The following is an 18,815-nucleotide window of genomic DNA, read 5'->3' as shown; positions in this document are numbered from 1 at the left end:
ATGAGCCTTGGAGATATGAAATATTCAAGCCATAAGGTTTGGAGGACACCTAGGAATCACAGAATGAGCAGGATCAGTGGAGTGTCAGAGATTGAAGGCAGCCATGTTCAACTCTTTCCTTTTGTTTCCCTTTCTCCTTTAGGAGACTGAAAAAGAAAAATAACATTCTTAGCATGTCTTGTGCTTCTCCCTTAGCATATAAGATAAGGAACTAGGCTTTAAAAAACACAAGAAAAAAAACAGGAATTAAAGGAAGAAATCATTCTTCTATTCCAACACCATATAAATCAGAAAACAGAGAGGTAAGGGGTGAAGATATCTAGTGAGTAAGGATAATGGGTTAGATGGTGCTAAAAAGAAATTACATCCTGGCCTGCTGATATTAATAGATGTTGTGTTTCCAGCAGAGGAATCCCAGCAGAAGATAAAAATATATGTCTATTGCTGGGGATTGAACCCAAAGCCTCTTGTATGCATGCATTTTACACTTGAGCCAAACCACCAGCTATTGAGTTTATTAGTAGACTGTCTGAGATTCAATAAGGCCAAGGCTCAGTGGAGATTATTTCCATTGGAAATACAACTTGTTCTTCACAGTCTTTTTTTTTGTGTGTGTGTGATGAAGCTTTGCTATCTGGAACAGGCACCAGCGGTGAAGCAATGACTGCTCAAGAGGATCAAAGAGGGATGAGAGGAGGGAAAGGGGGAAGTAATACACCTGCTACCTGATGGATGTAACTGTAGTCACGGAAGATGGTGGCTTAGCATTGAGAAGCCAAGAATGATGGTGGATGAGGTTGTGGAATGTGCAGTTCTTGGATAGCATATGAAAAATGTGCTCACAGGTAAGCTGTTTGCCAGAAGTCGTATTCCTTCTGGATCAGCAAGATCAAATCATGAGAATATAAGAGAAAACAGGTCACTAATATAAAGAGTAATTGGGAGCTTGGTTTTGTAAAGCAAGATTGGGGTAAGGGTAGTTGTTCGTCCTCTTATACTGTGGCACAGAGAAAACCTTGCTGACCTCTGAGTTTCCATTAAGGTGACAGACACAGGGCTCCTGGAAGGACTTCCTCAATATCTTCCTAATCTCTAAACAGCCGGGCCATGGCTTGGCAACATCTTGCAGAAGCCCCCTTAATACTGTTTGTCCTTCTCCTAACCAGATTGGAGAATATTAGGGTGGTGTGATAATACACAGCCTTGACCTGGAACCAGGCGCCAGGACTCTATATGTATTGGGCCAAAAGTTGTCCAGGCCAGGATCTGATGCAAGCTCTTTTCTATGTTTTTCAATGTGGCAAAAAGTTTATCTATAATGGTGAGTCAGACGCTGCAATTTATAAAGTGCCTGGTTCTGTGGGCAACAGATTTTCTTTCGACCTTCTCCTGGTGGCATGAGTTCCTCAGCCATTTTGAAGGAAGAAGGGCACCATGATGGCTTTGCTGGTGATGCTTCTCACTATTGGGTGCACCCTGCTTCTGGGATTCAATTTATGGATTCTCATAAAAAATTTTCTTATTATTAATATTCCTCCTGCCATCACTCACAAAGTGAAATTTCGGATTCTGCACTGCACCTCCCAACTGATGATAACTTGGGTAAAGTTGTTTTTAATTACTGTGTCATGCTAGAGTAGTGAGAAGTGGGGCCTTGAGAAATTATTTTGCAAAAAGCCACATAGTCCACCAGTACAGGCTAATGTACATTAGTCACTGAAATATGCCAGACATCTTGCTGTGGGCTCACTGAAGAAGGAAAGGGGTAAGTATAATGACCATGAAAATATGCCTTGACTCTCTATGTCCATTCACCAGACAGACAGTAAGCAGAAGGAACTCATGGAGTAGTAATAGAGACTCTGTGGTCCTTTTGTGTTAAATAATGGGTTGGTGGCAATAGGACCTTAATACAGGGCTTAAAGCTACCAAGGCTGTGGAGGCAGGGCTGAGTTTGCTGCAGGTTCCTGCAGCCTTCTTCTTTACTGTGGACTATATGGAAAAAGAGCCCCCTAACAATGGTATGTGTTAAATGGTAAAAGCTGTTTTGATTTTTTCTCACATAAGTGTATAGGGAATGAGTCAAGCAATGAAGCAAGGCTCTGGTTTACATTAGCAATCAGGGGCAGGCTGGTATAAATGGTGTAGGAATCCACATTGATTTAACTCAAGTAGACCAGGGGTGTTTGCTACGAATGTGACAAGAAATTGTTTCTGATGAGAACGCATGGCTGCCTTTCCTTGGGTTTCACCTTTCTGAGTTGTGAGAACACCATGACCAGCTCCCATATCCATAAGCCTTAGGAGGAACTGAGGACCTCATCTGCACATGCAGCCGTGTGCACACCGACTGCCTGACCCTGGCTTCAAAATGTCTAACAGAGCTGAATATGGAAAAGATAGCTCAACGTTCTCTCCAACTCTCCTGCAGGGGTGTATACTTGAGAAGCTCAGAATTTGCTCCATGCCCGGCTTCTGTCAATTTCTACAGCGCCTACTGCCCGTAAGAAAGGACCCCGACGTGCTGGTGACCAACCTGCGATTTGGGACAATCAATGTGAGGTTGTTCCGGCCTAAGGCAGTGTCCTCCAGCCCTCGTCGAGGCATCGTGTACTACCATGGAGGGGGCGCAGTGATAGGCGGCCTGGGTAAATGATTCCCTGTGGCGTGTGGTCAGGGAGGAAGGGCCTCATCACCATCAGCCTCGTCTAGCTGGCCAGTGTCCTCCTGGGAGGCCCAGTTCCAGCAGTGGCTGGAGCTTGGTGGAGGACGAGCAGCTAGAGACGAGGCGCACAGCCATGGGTGGGGATGCAGCTTCCTGGCAGTGTTCTCCACTGCGTGGTCCCTCACTCCTGGTAGGGGTCGGGGATTCCTGAAAGGCTCTTCTAGAGACGTCACTGTGAGTCCTCCCTTCCTTCCCATGACCACCTTTGTCATAAGCTCCCTGCCTTCTAGAACCTGGACAAACCACTGTATTAATCAAGTGGCAGATCCAGCCACACCTGCTTCCTCACCACAGTGCATATATAAAATTGTTCATCTTCCTCCCTCCCAATCCAAACTCCTTAGTGCTGGCTTTGTCAGCTTCAGATGCCTAAGCCTTCTGGGGTCTGATTGCCCTATTGTAAATAACCATTGCACAAAATGAACCCTGTAGTCTATTTGGCCTATGGCTCTGGCAAATTGTAGCTAGACATTTGGCTTCGCCTATACAGAGGTGCAAAGTTTTATTTCAGAGGAGACAGTAATAGAACAAAGACAGACCCACAGGCCTACACCAGGAGCTATTATCAGTAAGGCTGTGACGGCCTGCACTGTGTTGTTCTTGTCTTGCAGATCTTTATCACAATGTGTGCAATCTCCTGGCTAAGAAGACAGACTCAGTGCTGCTCTCCGTGGGGTAAGTGGAGCAAGACAGGCAGAGTAGCAGCCATTTCAATCCAAGTTGATTATGGACAGGATGGAGGAGTCCTGACACATTCCCTTTTATACATTCATTCCCAGACAGAGGCAAATTGCCTCATGACACAAGGAGCATGGAAAGAGATCACCAACACTGGCAAGCAAGGAGGAGTTCTGGTAGAGAACACAGAAGATTACATATCTTCATTTTACATACTTTGCATCAATTTAACAAATGGGAGATGCAAGTATGTTATGGAGAAGTAGAGTTTTACTTTTCCTCACTATTTGAGAGGTTCAGCCGAGCCAGGCTATCTCGCTCCATTGCTATGTCCCTCTGGTGAGGTAGGTCAGCATGGTGGCAGGAGGAAAGGGCAGAGTCAAGGAAGGAGAAAGAGACAGGAAGGGGTCAGAAATAAGCTATCACTCAAACACAGTAACCTGCTTTCTCCAGCTAGCACCCACCCTCATTATGTCAAAAAAATGCCCTGAACGCAGGGCAACAGTAGCTCATGCCTTTAACCCTAGATACTCAGGAAGCTGAGATCTGAGGATCACGACTCAAAGCCAACCCTGGCACTGAAGTCCTTGAAACTCTTTTTTTTTCTTTTTGCCAGTCCTGGGCTTGAGCTCAGGGCCTGAGCACTGTTCTTGGACTTTCTTAAGGCTAGAGCTCTACCACTTGAGCCCCAGCACCACTTCTGGCTTTTTTCTATGTATGTGGTACCGAGGAATCGAACCCGGGTCTTGATGCATGCTAGGCAAGCACTTTAACCACTAGGCCAAACTCCTGGCCCCGTCCTTGAAACTCTTATCTCCAATTAACCTCCAGAAAACTGGAAGTGGCACAGTGCCTCAAGGGTAGGGCAGTAGCCTTGAGCTGAAGAGGCTCAGGGACAGGGCCCAAAGTTTAAGCCCCATGATGGACAAAAAAAAAGAAAAGAAAAGAAAAGAAAAAAGTCCTGAAGTAAATTCATCAATGGATTCATTCATTGTTGAATTTTGATTCCTCGTTGTTCTCTCATCTCACAATATGGTTCCACTAACTATGGAGCAAGCATTCAAGTCATATCCAAACTGCAACTTTCTGCCATGGACTTCAATGGCTCATAGCCATCCCATCATGTCTTTCCAAGAGTCCTCCAAGTCTTACTAGTTCCAAAATTGCTGCAAAGTTCAAGTCCAAGGTCGTTTCTGAGACTCAAAGTAAATTACTACGTGTGGTCCTTGAAAAGTTAAGAGTAAGTTAAATTCTTTCAAGATGAAAAGGGTCAGAGCAGACACTCCCATTCCCAGAGGGAAGAATGGAGTTACAGAGCAAGAAGGTGACCTGAGCTGGCCGTGTCACTGCCTGCACATTTACTTAGCAGAGAACCCATTTCCCTGGCGTCATCAACTTCCTCGCATCTTCACTGCAACAAATGCTTTATCCTCATACCTTCAGCCACCAATCACCCATCTCCAAGACCGCCTGCAGGGGCCTCAACACTGCCCTGCTTAGCCTAGCGTCTCCGGCTTTCCTTTCAAATCTCAGTGGAAATCTTCAAAACTACCCCCAAGTAGTCTTGGATGATGTCAACAGCAGTCTACCAACACCTTATGGAGTAGCTATGCCTCTGTTGACCCTGTGGCTGTAGCGTGGCTTCCTGACCATGGTAAAATGAATCCTGAAGAAATAACTTTCTAGAAATCCCAAGGAAGGAAGGTATTCAAGTCTGACTAGAAAGTTCCAATTCCTAAGACACTCTCAAGAGAGCTTTCTTATTTTGTTGTTTACTTTTATCTAACTATTCTTTTTAATTAACTATTCTCCTTAACAACCACACCCTCTTTTTTCCAAGAGTTTCAGCACACTAGCTTTATGGAAAAGATCATTTGTTTTTCAAATTTTCCTGCTCAGTTTTTTTTCCCCTAATCGTTTCTCTTTCCCCCAAAGTCTCATGACATGGGTAAAATGTAGAGCCCTTGCCATGAGGCTACGTGAATGGCATGTAGTCACTTCCTGACCCGATCATGTTTCCACCTGTGACCTCAGGAGCTCAGTGTGTTATGTCTATTGTCCCACCAGTCTTCTAGTCTTCAGAGTTTCTCCCTGAATTACCTATTTTCCTCTAGTTACAGCATTTGGGGGCCATGCCACCCCCCTTTTTTGTGGGTCTTGAACTCTGGGCCTGGACGTTGTCCCTGAGCTCTTCAGCTCAAGGCTACCACCCTATCCCTTGAGCCATAGAACCATTTCCAGTTTTCTGGCAGTTAATTGGAGATAAGAGTCTTAAGTTCCTTAGTACTCTGGCTGGTGTTGAACCATGATCCTCAGATCTCATCCTGCTGAGTAGCTACGGTTAAAGGCATGAGCCATTGTGTCCAGCCCTTGCCACCTTTTATAACAATGTTTTCCAAATTCCTTTCACAGGCCTTTTCCCATGGCTTAAGAACCATATTCTTGGGAGGTCATAGCAGCTATCCCTCTTCCCTAGCCATCAGTGCAGAATTTTCATTGGTCTGAAAGTTTGCAAAGATTTATTTTAGCTCATGGTTTCAGAAGTATCATCCCATAGTCAACTTGTTCCACTTACAATATGGACTGGTCATAAGGCCACTAATCAGAGCAAAGTTCCTTACTGCATGGATTCAGAAAGAAGATAGAGTGAGTCAATGTTGAAAGACAAGGTACACTTGAAAACCCCACCATCAGTAATCTACTTCTTCTAACTAGGTCTCACCACCAGCCACTGCCCAATTATGCAAACAGATTGTGAATCAAGATGTGTTTCACTGTTGAAATCAGAGCCCTCTCACGATCGTTACCAGACTGTGATCTCTGTTGGTGCCATTCCAGGTTCACAAAAACTCCAGCAAAGAATTGAACAAAACACACATGACCTGTAATCCTAGCTATTCCAGACTCTGAGGTCTAATGAGATTCATGTCTCCAATTAACTGCCAAAAATGTCACAAGTGTAGCTGTGGCTCAAGTTGTACAGTGCTAATCGTGAGCAAAGGAAGCTTAAGGAAAGCCCTGAGTTCAAGTTAAAAATGAAGCCCAAGACATGACACACACGCTAAAAGTAGAGAGTAAACCTGAGCAAGACAGAGTTAAGGTCCAGAAGAATGTGGGATGGGATAATTTAAGACTGGTTTAGAGTGGAAAAGGGTAAACAATCCCTCCTACAGGAAGATGCTTTGTGTGGGGATAATTTTAAGTGGCAGGTGGTGGTAATATAATAGGTATTTGACTGTGTGTCTGCCCTAACAGTACATTCTGTTATAATTAATTATATGGAGTGTATAAACATAAGGACTTAATTTTAGAAGGGTTTTCTCCAGATCTTCAGAGCAGCCTAGCAGAGTATTATTGTACATATGATGTGCCATGAAGTAGAAATTTATTTGGCTAAACAATCAAAATTGTTTTCCAACAGGTATTTATCAGTACTTTTGGATGGTTATGGAGAGGGAAATTAGGTGGCGTGGTAGGGTCTTCTTCAGGCAGGGGCAAACTAATGGGCTGGTTTTACAAGTGACTACGGAAACAACAGACCATGTTTTCTCTGCCTGATTCAATCCAGACCTGTATCAATGACTGGGTCTACCAAGTAGGAAACAAGACTTGGAGATATAAACTTTTCCACGAATGCCTCTCATCCAAACTGCAGAGTGACTGATTTATGATGGAATATTCAAGAGTTATTTGGTAAATGAACTCGAAGAGCATTCCAAGATGTACAGAAATCTTAATATAATTAAGGGGAAAGTTTTCATAAGAATACAAGAAGCCTCATAATGTCCTTGAGAATTTAAAAACAATGAAATGCCAATCAATATTTAACAAGTCTCCTAGGCTCCAAAAAACAATGAGAAAAGGAAATGATAAAATAAGGTGTATGTGAGATTCAGGGTAGCATGTATCTCGGGGGAGAAATGGGTGAATATGGTGGGGAATCAGCAGTGTCTGAAGGTCATAGCCAACATTCTGTTCACTGGTGGAGGATGGCTCTGCAGCCTGAAGGTCATTTCCTTCTTTCAATACTTACTTATGTATCTCTCTCTATACCTTCCTATGTTTCTGCCTACCTGCTTCCCTACCTAGCTAATGACTGCCAAGGTTGCAGAGGCGAATCGGGGAGTAACTAAAAACAAATCTCTGTTCAAGGTGTCATTGGAATGAAGAAATAAGTAATAGACAATGGTTAGTATGATTTGGAACCAGTCCAAACAGTCACCAGTAGTCAATGTGACACAGTTTAGAGAAAGGAATGAGAGAATTTTTTTTTTCTTGTTTGGGCGTGGGGTTTGAATTCAGGGCCTGGGTGTTGTCCCTGAGCGCTTCCACCCTACCACTGGAGCCACAGTGCTACTTCTACTTTTCTGGTGCTTAATTGGAGACATGAGTCTCACAAACTTTCGTGCCTGGGCTGTCTTTGAACCTTGATCCTTGGATCTCAAATTCCTGAGTAGCTAGAATTACAGATGTGAACCACCAGTGCCTGCTGAGTGAAATTTTTAAAAGACCATGATTTTATGCTTCTTTGAAGGACTCATTCCATTTAGATTGCCTCTGTATGAAGCATCACTATATTATTTTGGAAACACTAAGGAGAATACAGTCTTTCCAGGGTAGAGACCGGATCTTTTACTGAAAAACATGCTGTCTGGGCTTTCAACTATAGTCCATGCTCCAAAAAACCTTGGAGAAAATGAAGATCCTGACAGGTGCTGGTGGCTCATGCCTGTAATTCTAGCTACTCACGAGGCTGAGCTCTGAGGATCATGGTTCAAAGCCAGCCCAGGCATGAAAGTCTGTGAGACTCTTATCTCCAATTAACCACCGGAAAACCAGAAGTGGTACTGTGGCTCAAGGGGTAGAGCACTAGCCTTGAGCTGAGGAGCTCAGAGACAACACCCAGGCCCAGAGTTCAAGCTTCATGACTGACAAAAATCAAAGGAAACGAAAATGAAGATCCCTTGAACAGAGACCACAGAAAGGTGTACTTGAATGACTGCACCGAGGCCTTCTGAGGAGATTCACAGTGTGTGATGATAGCCGATCCTTGCAGAGATTTGGCCGTGGGCCAGAGCGCATGGATGGACAGCTTTGGAATTACTCAGGGGAAAAGGAGCTTCAGACTGGACAGATGGCTACCACAGGGCATGTCGGGAGAAGACGGCTGAGAGATGCCTCAACTCAGGAATACCTTCTCCTTCCTCGTATACCACCTCCTCTCCATGCCTCTTTTCTCCTCTATGACCACAGCGATGTCACCTTGACCTAAACCTTCCCTCCCCACCCCTGCTGACACACAGTGGGACCGCCAGCAGCTTCAATTACCTTTCCCCCCATCACTGTTTATTTTCTGCTTCCATAGCCAAGGCATTTGAAGTAGCAGCATCCTGTGTGTAGGTTTGTTCATCTCTGGAAGCAGATATGGGGTTTGAGGGAGAACTTCAGCCACTCTGACTCTAAACAGATTCTCTGTACACACAAGTAGAAGAAATAGGCATCAGCCTCTTTTGTTGTTAGGACACCTTGTGAGGTGGTCATGGTTAATGGGGAAGAAGGCACTGTGCACATGGCCTCTTCTAACACTCATGCTCACTGAGGTGCTGGGTTTCCTTTTTCCTCCACAGGTACCGCAAGCTTCCTCACTACCACTACCCCGTCTCCCTCCAGGATTGCCTGAATGCCACCATCCACTTTCTGAAGTCCCTCAAACTCTATGGGGTGGATCCATCTCGGGTGGTGGTCTCTGGAGACAGTATTGGAGCTACCGCTGTGGCTTTCATCACCCAGGCCTTGGTGGGCAGAACTGATATTCCCAAGCTCCGGGCTCAGATCTTGGTCTACCCTGCTGTCCAGTTCATCAATTTTCAGCTACCCTCATTTCCCCAGAACACAAATTTCCCGATTCTCACCAGAGACATCATGATGATGTGTGTCTGTCGATACTTGAGAATTGACTCCTCCTGGAAAGATGCTTTGTTGAAAGGTGCTTGTATTCCTGCCCATATCTGGGAGAAGTATAAGAAGTGGTTGAGCTCTGACAATCTTCCTGAAAGATTCAGAAAGAAATACTACCAAGGTGAATTTCACGCACCTTTTAATGAGGCTGCCTATTTGGAAACCAGACACATTTTCGAGGTAGCCAATGCCCCAATCCTGGCAGAAGACCAGATTATGGCTCAGCTTCCTGAGACCTTGGTGGTGACCTGTGAGTGGGACGTCCTCCGAGATGATGGCCTGCTGTATAAGAAGCGCTTGGAAGACCAGGGGGTCCCTGTGACCTGGTTCCATGCAGAAGATGGTTTCCATGGATGTACACTATTATTTGATAGCATGCTTCTCTATTTCCCTTGTGCTGAAAAAATTATGAATGTTCTAGTCACATACCTATGTGGAATATGATGGCCTTGTGGCATTCTGGTGTGGCAATGAATTTGCCTAGAATGCTTAAGTCCCTGGGTTCCATTTGCTGCATTGAAAACAGAGAATAGAGAAAAAAAAACAAGAAAAAATACCAAATAGCCAGAAAGAAATGTTAATGGTACTTCTGAAGAAGCCCTGAGTAAGATGAGGTTAGATGGTCTTTCCATCAGCCTTAGTGGAGTTCAACAACTCCACTACAGCTCCACAACTCCAACACTGAATGAATGCATGGTCAAGATCATGAGGCTGAGAGAAGAGAATAAAGGTTACCTGGCTTCTTGAGCATGGAAGTCTAATCTGTCTTCCGTACCCACAATGTCCAGGGTCTCAGGGGCACCATTCTATACCATTCCCATTCAGAGAATGATTATCAAAGGAAGAGAAGATGCCCTTGGGTTTGGTATTTCTTTTTCTTTTAGCCTATAGATCTGTGCAGAATAAACGTGTCCTATTTGTCATGCTCTCACTGGGTGAATCCACACTCTTGATGACAAAGCTTTCCGGGGCCACAGTCTTGCTCAAGATAGAGTCACCTCATTGCTCCTGAAGTCAAGGTCACCTGTCAATCTAAACTCACCTCATATTTCCTCTTGCTGTCCTGGGGAACAGGTCACCCCCGGGCTGGACGACTCAAAGAGGGCTTTATAGTAAAGACGGAGACAAGGAGGCAAATGTGGAGAGATGGGCGGTAAAGATGAGTTCTGAGGAGCTTCCAGCTTTGTGGAGTTCAAGTTTTTAATCAGAACCCCAAAGCAGACCCCTGACTCCCAAGAGTCAGGCTCTCAGGGCCGTCTTCCATGGGAAGTCTAGAGGGATGTGAAAGTCCATCCCCAAGGGAGTCAGGTGCAGACGCCTTTCTCAAGAGAGCCTCCTGCAGTTGGTTACAGAGAACACAGTCCTTGCTTCTCCAGGTCATTCTCTCTGTTCACAGAGGAGGGATGGGAACCTCTCACTGCATGCTGGTCAGCTCCAGCAGTCACTGCATGGCCCATCTGCAGGATGTGCATCTGGGAGAGCCCAGCACCACTGTGGTCCTGACGCAGGGAAGTGATGCAGCTGGTGGGCCTCTTCTGTGCAGCCATTGCCTCTCTGCATCCCAATATTGTGCTTGTCACACTTTTCATCTGTGTAACCAATACCCAAAGAACTGTGTAACAAATACCCAAAGAACTGAAGCACCATTTATTGAGGTCTACCTATGTCAGAGCTTGCCAGAGTACAATCAGTTGTGGAGAGGCTATTGCTATGTAATCACATCATGGCAGCCAAGAAGCAGAAAGACAAATAAGAAAAACAGACCTGGGAAAGGGGGAGATCGGAGGAAAGAGAGAGAGAGTGGAGAGGAGAGAAAAGAGTCTATACTTTTGTCTCTCTGTTTTTTGTTTCTGAGGCTGCCACCTATGGGATATTTCATGTCAAATTCATTATGGGTCTTTCTCTTTTAGTCCTCTCTAGAAACATCCTCACAGAGAAAAAAACATCTTCCTTTGTAAACTCACACACATCTCTTACTCTAATCAAGTTCTCAATCAAGGTTGATCAACATAATCAGACACGATGACACACTCAGCTGAAATACCAGAAGGCCTATGCTAGTGTTACAGTCCTAACACATTCTGGGAAATCCTGGGCACATAGCAAGCCTGTGTCTCAAAATAATGAGCCACGTGATTAACCTTGAGGAAAAGACCTTAAGGACAGCAGAGAAGCCCCGTGTTCAAGCTCCATGACTGACACAGGAGAATTAAATAAGAGAAAGAAAGATGCCTTCAGGAGGTAGCCAGACACGTTCCTTCTTAGGCTGTCAGGTGTACAGGTGTGTACTCATCCTGGAACACTTGCCTTCCACAGGGCGCCTTACAAAACCGTGTCTCCAGGATCAATTTCACCACGGCCAACCAGTCAGACATTACGTGGCCATGGCACCTGGGGTGCACAGATGGCCCAGCTCCCTCCTGAAATGTTTGTACACAACTATTGGGATTACCCATGTGGCGATTGCTTGCAGGTGTGCGAAATGCAACACTTATGGTGCAACATAGACTTCTGAGACTTCAAAGGAAACCGGGGGGAATTAGGCAACGTGTAGCAATGCTGCTGAACCTGCAAGCGGCCCATGAAAAGATGATTCATAGGAAAAGGTGTGAGAGTGAGGCTTAACCTTCATTGGGTAACCAAGGAAGTTCATGATGTCAGGAATATGGATCTTAGGCTAAGCAGAGAGAAAAGACTGTCAGCACACAGCCATGGAAGCAGAACTGCCCATATCATTTGAGGATCATATCATACCTTCCTCTGCTCCAGATGAGAGGCAGGGAACACTAGAGCTTAATATTTGTTTCGTTTTTATTCCTGTACCTCTATTCTTTACATTTGGAGTATGAATATTGTCTCTGCCTTTGCATATTGAAAATTTTTAGGGACCCAAAGGTAGTAAGTTACTTTGAGTCTCTGAAGTGATCTACAAGGTGAATTTTTGAACAATGTTGGAATTCTTAAGTCTTAGAAGAGGGTCAGGAATATGCCGCAAAGAACTTGGTTGTGCTGGCAGAACAATCTTTTGTAGGCAGAATAGTATTAAAATAATAACAACACCAAATCTCAAACTATATTACAATGCAGTAGTAATTAAAACAGGGTAATGTTGACACAAAAATAGGTCTAGGGATGAAGAGAACAGAAGAGTAAGAAATAAACCGACGGTCCTAAAGCCATCTACTATTCCATAATGGAGCTAGAAATATAGGCTGAAAGAGACACAGTCTCTTTAATAATTGATCCTGGCAAAACTGGATATTTACATTCAGAACTGAAATTAGACCTCATCGATCACCTTGATGTCAGCGCAATTTCTGTCTCATGTCCTCATTCTCCTGTGAAAATATGGTCATTAAAAGTGAAAAGTTTACCCATGTTATTGTCAGCTGGAAGACAAGTGCAGGATTTCGAAACTCACTGAACTAAACAAAGACAGGAGAAAATTTCTGATCAATAATTGCACTATCAAAATCCATATGTTGACCCCCCAGGACCAAAACTAGTCCAGCAATGAGAAGAGCATGGTCAAGCCAATCATGGTGATCTTGTTCCTGCAGAGTGAGCTGTGGAAGTCTTGTAGTGTAAGGCAGCACTGAACTCTCTGATCCACTGACCATGGCACAGTATATATCACTGAGTGGTTCCAGGGTTCAACTGTCTCCTACAGGCAAGGTTCTATGAACTAGAAACATCAAAAGTGAGGGTGCTTGGCTCAGATTCTCCTCTAGCAGGCTCTGGCAAGGTTAAATCCCTAGCACCTTCCCCTGGGAATGAACTGTGCTTCATCACACCTCCCTGACATGAGGAGATGGATGTCCAAGGAGAAAGTAGATTCTGGGCAATGATAATAACCTCTGGTTAGGCTTGAAGACACTGAAGAACTTGCAAAGGCACATTGAGTGGTGTGTGACCGTTGTAAATCCAGAAGGTAGATAGGTCATCTTTGTGCTGAGTGAGACTAGGTGGGTTTGTGGGAGAAGCATGCCTACTTATGCCAGTCTCTACTGTCCAATTTCTACTCAAGAGCCACATTTGTTCTCATACAGCACTTCAGAGACAAATAAAATTGCACACACCTAGGCAGGGAGTTTGGCCTAGTGGTAGAGTACTTGAGCAACATACACAGAGACTTGGGTTCTTTTCCTTGGCACCATATATGTAGGAAAAGCTGCAAGTGATGCTGTGGCTCAAGAGGAGCTCCAGCCTTGAGAAAGCCCAAAGATAGTGCTCAGGCCTGAGTTCAAGCCCCAGACCGGCAAAAAATATTCCAAACACCTAACCGTGACAGTAAACATTCCATTTTCAGCCGGAGAGTCCCTACCTCCCCAGACCTAATGGATTTTTCAATAACCTCTGTTTCCTTGCTCAGATCTCATAAATTCTCCACCTCTCCAGGCTTAATAACCATTTTCATAACCTCTACCCTCTTGCTCAGACCCCATAAAAGATGAACTCCAATTCCACCTTCTTTCACAACTTCTGATCTTCTGGGAAGGTTGTTGCCCCTCGCTGTTCCTCTGTAAACAATTCTAGCCTGTGGAGTCTGAGTCTGGCCTTTGCGTTTTTCCTTTTTTTCCCTAACCCTTACCTGCTTCCATCAAGACACTGCAACTGGGGAACAGCCACTACTGGAGTCACTGGATGAGTAATTTGAGGCCCATCTACAGTCATTCACCTGACAGTCCATACATCCCACATAGCATAACAGGTCAAGTTGTTCCTTCATGTTCTGTATGGCTGAGTGGACCTCTGCACTGTCCTTCGGGAGCAGCAGTGCCTCTATCCTGGTAGGGAGGGAGGGCCCAGTGCCCCCGACATGATCACCCTTGACAACTTAAGTTCCTGCTGACATGGGGGAAGCATGTGGAGTCTGCCAGTTTCCCTGTTATCTATCTGCAATTATACATTCAAATACAAAGGCCACAAAAATACATGCATCTTTAAACCAAGGGGCCCACTGAGGAAAGAGATTGTAAGACACCTGACTTCAGTTCACCCCTGTTTCACTGGGAAGAGTGATGCGAAAATGTAAGACACCAGATTTAGTGTTAATTCAGAACTCATTTCCAGGAGGTCATAGAAAATGTATTGGGCAGGATCGACTCAGTAAGAAGCACAATATCCTGTAGTCTGAAGTTGCATTAAACATTGCAATCTATATTTGAAATGTAGAGGAAAAGTTCTTTTTCCAGAAGCTCTGGCCTCTTTTTGAATTAAAGGCCCTGAACTATGAACTAACTTAGGATTTGGAAAGGGTGAGAAGCCATGGCTTTCCACATCTGTGACTCAAGTTAGCTTTTTTTTTTTATTACTGTCATGTTATTTTATAGTAGAGTAGTCATCCATTTAATTCCTGGGGCAGACACCATGTTACATTGGCAACCCTTCAGTGAACAAAAGCATTTTTGTTGCTGGAACATTCCCGATCTTCTCCTTGGCATGTATGCCTGCCGTGTTTTTCATGGCTAAATACATGTCTTAGATTCTGCACATCTTTGATTTCACTGGTCCCAGTGAAGTCAGGAAACCTATATAACTATTACCAGTCCAAATTTTTCTGTCCAGAAAAGTCAGAGAGCTTTGACAGGATTCTGGCCATTCTTGATGATGTGTTTCTCAGTATAAGGGTAAAATGGGCTGTGAGTGTGAGCTAGTAGCTTCTGGCTGTACGAAGCCCTGGCTTAGATTCCTCAGCATAACATACACAGAAAAAGCTGGAAGTGGTGCTGTGACTCAAGCAGTAGAGTGCTAGCCTTGAGAAAGCCCAAGGACAGTGCCCAGGCCCTGAGTTCAAGCCTCAGGACTGGCAAAAAATAAGGGTAAAAAAACTGAGGTTTAGGAGGCATATTTTGCAGAAGATAAATGCAGTCCAGCATGTTCATTCTTCTATGTGGTAGAGGACATAGCTAGCAAGATAAATAGAAAGCCCACAGAACAGGAGATCTTCAGCAGACAAGGGCCTCATATCTAAAACATCCCTACAGCTCACAACAGCTCAAAAGCTATTCACATAAGGTCATATAGGATGAGACTAAATGAAATGATATGGAATCACGAGCTTTATCTTGTGTGATTGTTGTTCTTTTTTTTTTTTTTGCCAGTCCTGGGCTTGAGCTCAGGGCCTGAGCACTGTCCTTGGACTTTCTCAAGGCTAGAGCTCTACCACTTGAGCCTCAGCACCACTTTTGGCTTTTTTTCTACGTATGTGGTACTGAGGAATCGAACCTGGGTCTTCATGCATGCTAGGCAAGCACTTTAACCACTAGGCCAAACTCCTGGCCCATGATTGTTGTTCTTAATGTACTATGTTATTTCTTTTTTTTAATTGAAATTAATAGAAGGGTTACACTTATATTTGCCAGATAGAAGGTGCATTCCTTCACACACATTGATACCCCTTCTCATGGTTTTGTCTCCATTTTCCTCCCTCCATTCCCTCTCCTCATCTTGTTTTCCCCCCTTCCCTTTCCTATTTCACATTAACAAATAAACATATACACAATATATCAGCTATGTACTATATTCTTTCTTTTCTCTTTTTTCCCCTTATGGTTAATCTCATGTGGTTACTGTATCTGACTTTGTTACCTGGTATATTGTATATATGCTAATTCATTTGAAAAAGGGAAGGGAAGGGGGCAAAACAAGGTGGTTGGGAGGGATACAGGGACAAAAACAAGAGAAGGGGTATCAATGTGCGAAAAGTAATGCACCTACTATCTGAAGAATGTAACGGTAACTCCTCTATATATTACCCCAACAATAAAATAAAATAAAGAAGTTAGAAAAAATATATCTACAGCTCAAAAAATTAAACCTCTCAAAAACAAATCCACAAGGAAACAACCATCCCATTAACCAATGGGCTAAACACGTAAAGAGAGACTTCCGTGAAGAGGAAATAGGAATGAGCAATACACACATGAGGAAACGCTCAACATCTCTGGCCATAAAAGAAATGTACATCAAAAAACAACTTTGAGAGTCCACCTCACCCCAGTTAGAATGGCCACTCTCAAGAAATCTAGTAACAGATGCTGGGGGGAGTATAAACTTGCTCAACCACTCTGGAAAGCAGTGTGGAGGCTCTTCAAAAGACTAAACACAGAGCTCCCCTATGACCCAGCAATCCCACTCCTGGACATTTACCCAAATGTCCATAAACAAGGATGTGCTAAAGCTACTAGCTCAGCCATGTTCACTGCAGCATTATTTACCATAGCTAAGCTATGGAACCAACCCAGATGCCCTTCAGTAGATGAGTGGATCCAGAAGATGTGGGTACATACACAATGGAATTCTATGCAGCCATATAAAGGATGACATTGCCGCATTCATAAGGAAATGAAAAGACTTGAAAAATTATATTAACTGAATTAAGCTAGACTCAAAGGAACAAAGGCTCCATATTTTCCCTCATTTGTAACAATTAGTATGTGTCCAGGATTCTCCTAGCAGAAGAGTGCAATAACTCAAAAGCTCACATGTGCATGTGGCCTTATAGGATGAGGCTAGGTGAAATGAATTCCAGGACAGGGAAACAAGAGATATAGCCTTGTGATTGTTGTTTTTAACATACTATGTGAATTCCTTCTTTCTTTCTTTCTTTCTTTCTTTCTTTCTTTCTTTCTTTCTTTCTTTCTTTCCTTCCTTCCTTCCTTCCTTCCTTCCTTCCTTCCTTCCTTCCTTCCTTCTTCTTTCTTTCTTTCTTTCTTTCTTTCTTTCTTTCTTTCTTTCTTTCTTTCTCCCTTCTTTCTTTCTCTCTTTCTTTCTTTCTGTCATGGTACTGGAACTCTGGGCCTGGGCATCATCCCTGAGCTCTTCATCTCAAGGCAGTAGCCACAGTTCCACTTCTGGTTTTCTGGTGGTTAATTGGAGATAAGAGTCTTACGGACTTTAGTGCCTGGGCTGGCTTTGAACCAAGATCCTCAGATTTCAGCCTCCTAAGTAGCTAGGATTACAGGCATGAGACACTATGTCAGGCTCTGAAGTTATTTCTTTAATCTTTTTTTCCTATTGTTGTTATTTATTTTCCCCTTATGATTTAATCCCCTGTTGTTGTGGTATCTGACTTTGGCCCTGGTGTACTGTATATACATTTATTTGTTTATTTGAATTGGGGAAGGAAAGGGGGAAAATCAAGATGATGAGAAAATGGACAAAGGGTGAATCTGTGTAACAGCGATATTCACAGGATAATATGCTGGGAATTAACTTGAACTGGGAGTAGTTGGGGAGAAGGAAAACATGGGAAATGGTAATAATATTCAAAAAGTAATGTACTCTGGGGGTGGGGGAGGGAAATGGGAACCAAGACATGAGAAAGGGTATCAATTTTTGTGAAGTAATACACCTTCTATCTGGTGAATATAATGTAACCTTTCTATTAATTACAATAAAAATATATGGAAGAAGAATAAAAAAGAAATGAAAAAAGAGAAGGACAATTAAACCTGTAAGTTGGGTATTTGTGCAAAAGAATATACAATAAATTAATGACATCATAAAAAGAAGTAATGTATTCATTGCCTTATGACTGTAACTATAACCTCTCTGTACATCACCTTGACAACAAAATAAAAAACAGATAAAAAACCACACAAGGAACCTTAAATAAAAGTGAGAATAAAAACAAAAAGAAAAGAAAGTGTGTGAGACTATGTTAAATCTTGTATTTTTTACTTACATTTTCCTTACTTCAAGGCCTTAACTTTTGTTCATTTATTGAATGACTGTGTAACACCCCATAGAATATTCAATCTGTGGAGACCACTATTCAATTTCATATAGATTTTTCCATCTGTTGCGCAGCCACGAAATCCTCATAAGATTCTGCTGTTTTCATCAGTGTTGTGCACAAGTACTTGGGTTCATTTCCAAGATTATCTTGAAGAGGTTTATTGTAAAATGCTCATCATAATAGTAGGATGGTATGATAGAGCAAAGGTGATCACATCTTGATTACCAAAAACACAGAACATGGTGTGGGGGTGGGAAAGAGCCAGGGGAAAGTTGGAATTTTATCATATATCCCCAGTGACCTATGTTCTCCAAATAAGACCCAACTATTGCCACTTCTGTTTTTTGCCAGTCATGGGGTTTGAACTCAAGGGCTAGAGCTCTACCACTTGAGTCATAGCACCACTTTCTGGCTTTTTCTATGTGTGTGGTACCAAGGAATCAAACCTGGATCTTTGTGCATGGTAGGCAAGCACTCCACCACTAGGCCAAACTATTACCACTTCTAAGTAATGTCATCAGGTTGTTAATCCATCAGCAGAGTTATGCATTATGTCAGATCTCTCATCATCCAATCACCTTTCAATTCTTGGAACAACCAATTATAGAAAAAAGCTTCCAATCCAGGTGTTCGGGGATAGTTCATATGCAAACCAAAGGTTTCTGATTCGGACACCTCGGAGTCGTAGAATGAGAAGGACCAGGGGAATGC

General features: G+C 43.4%; 1 protein-coding gene across 1 annotated transcript; it reads left to right on the top strand.

Moving 5' to 3' along the window:
* Positions 1-1,434: 1,434 nt before the first annotated feature.
* LOC150062491 (arylacetamide deacetylase-like 4 family member 1) lies at positions 1,435-9,805 on the top strand. The gene is made up of 4 exons (XM_090333919.1): positions 1,435-1,602; positions 2,432-2,648; positions 3,337-3,400; positions 9,031-9,805. The coding sequence occupies exons 1-4, from the start codon at positions 1,435-1,437 to the stop codon at positions 9,803-9,805; spliced, it is 1,224 nt and encodes a 407-aa protein (XP_090190045.1).
* The last annotated feature ends 9,010 nt before the right edge of the window (positions 9,806-18,815 follow it).

Source organism: Megascapheus bottae, chromosome 6 (genome assembly GCF_031878675.1).
Source record: "Megascapheus bottae isolate mThoBot1 chromosome 6, mThoBot2.hap1, whole genome shotgun sequence".
Taxonomy (NCBI): Eukaryota; Metazoa; Chordata; class Mammalia; order Rodentia; family Geomyidae; genus Megascapheus; species Megascapheus bottae.
The sequence above is the reverse complement of the archived record's forward strand: the minus strand, read 5'-3'. Positions and strand labels throughout refer to the sequence as shown.

Excerpts from the sequence above, each read along its gene's own strand:
- LOC150062491 (XM_090333919.1), top strand. The coding sequence starts at position 1,435 with ATGATGGCTTTGCTGGTGATGCTTCTCACTATTGGGTGCACCCTGCTT. Across the intron at positions 2,649-3,336 it reads CGCAGTGATAGGCGGCCTGG|ATCTTTATCACAATGTGTGC; the intron begins GTAAATGATTCC and ends CTTGTCTTGCAG. Across the intron at positions 3,401-9,030 it reads TCAGTGCTGCTCTCCGTGGG|GTACCGCAAGCTTCCTCACT; the intron begins GTAAGTGGAGCA and ends TTTCCTCCACAG.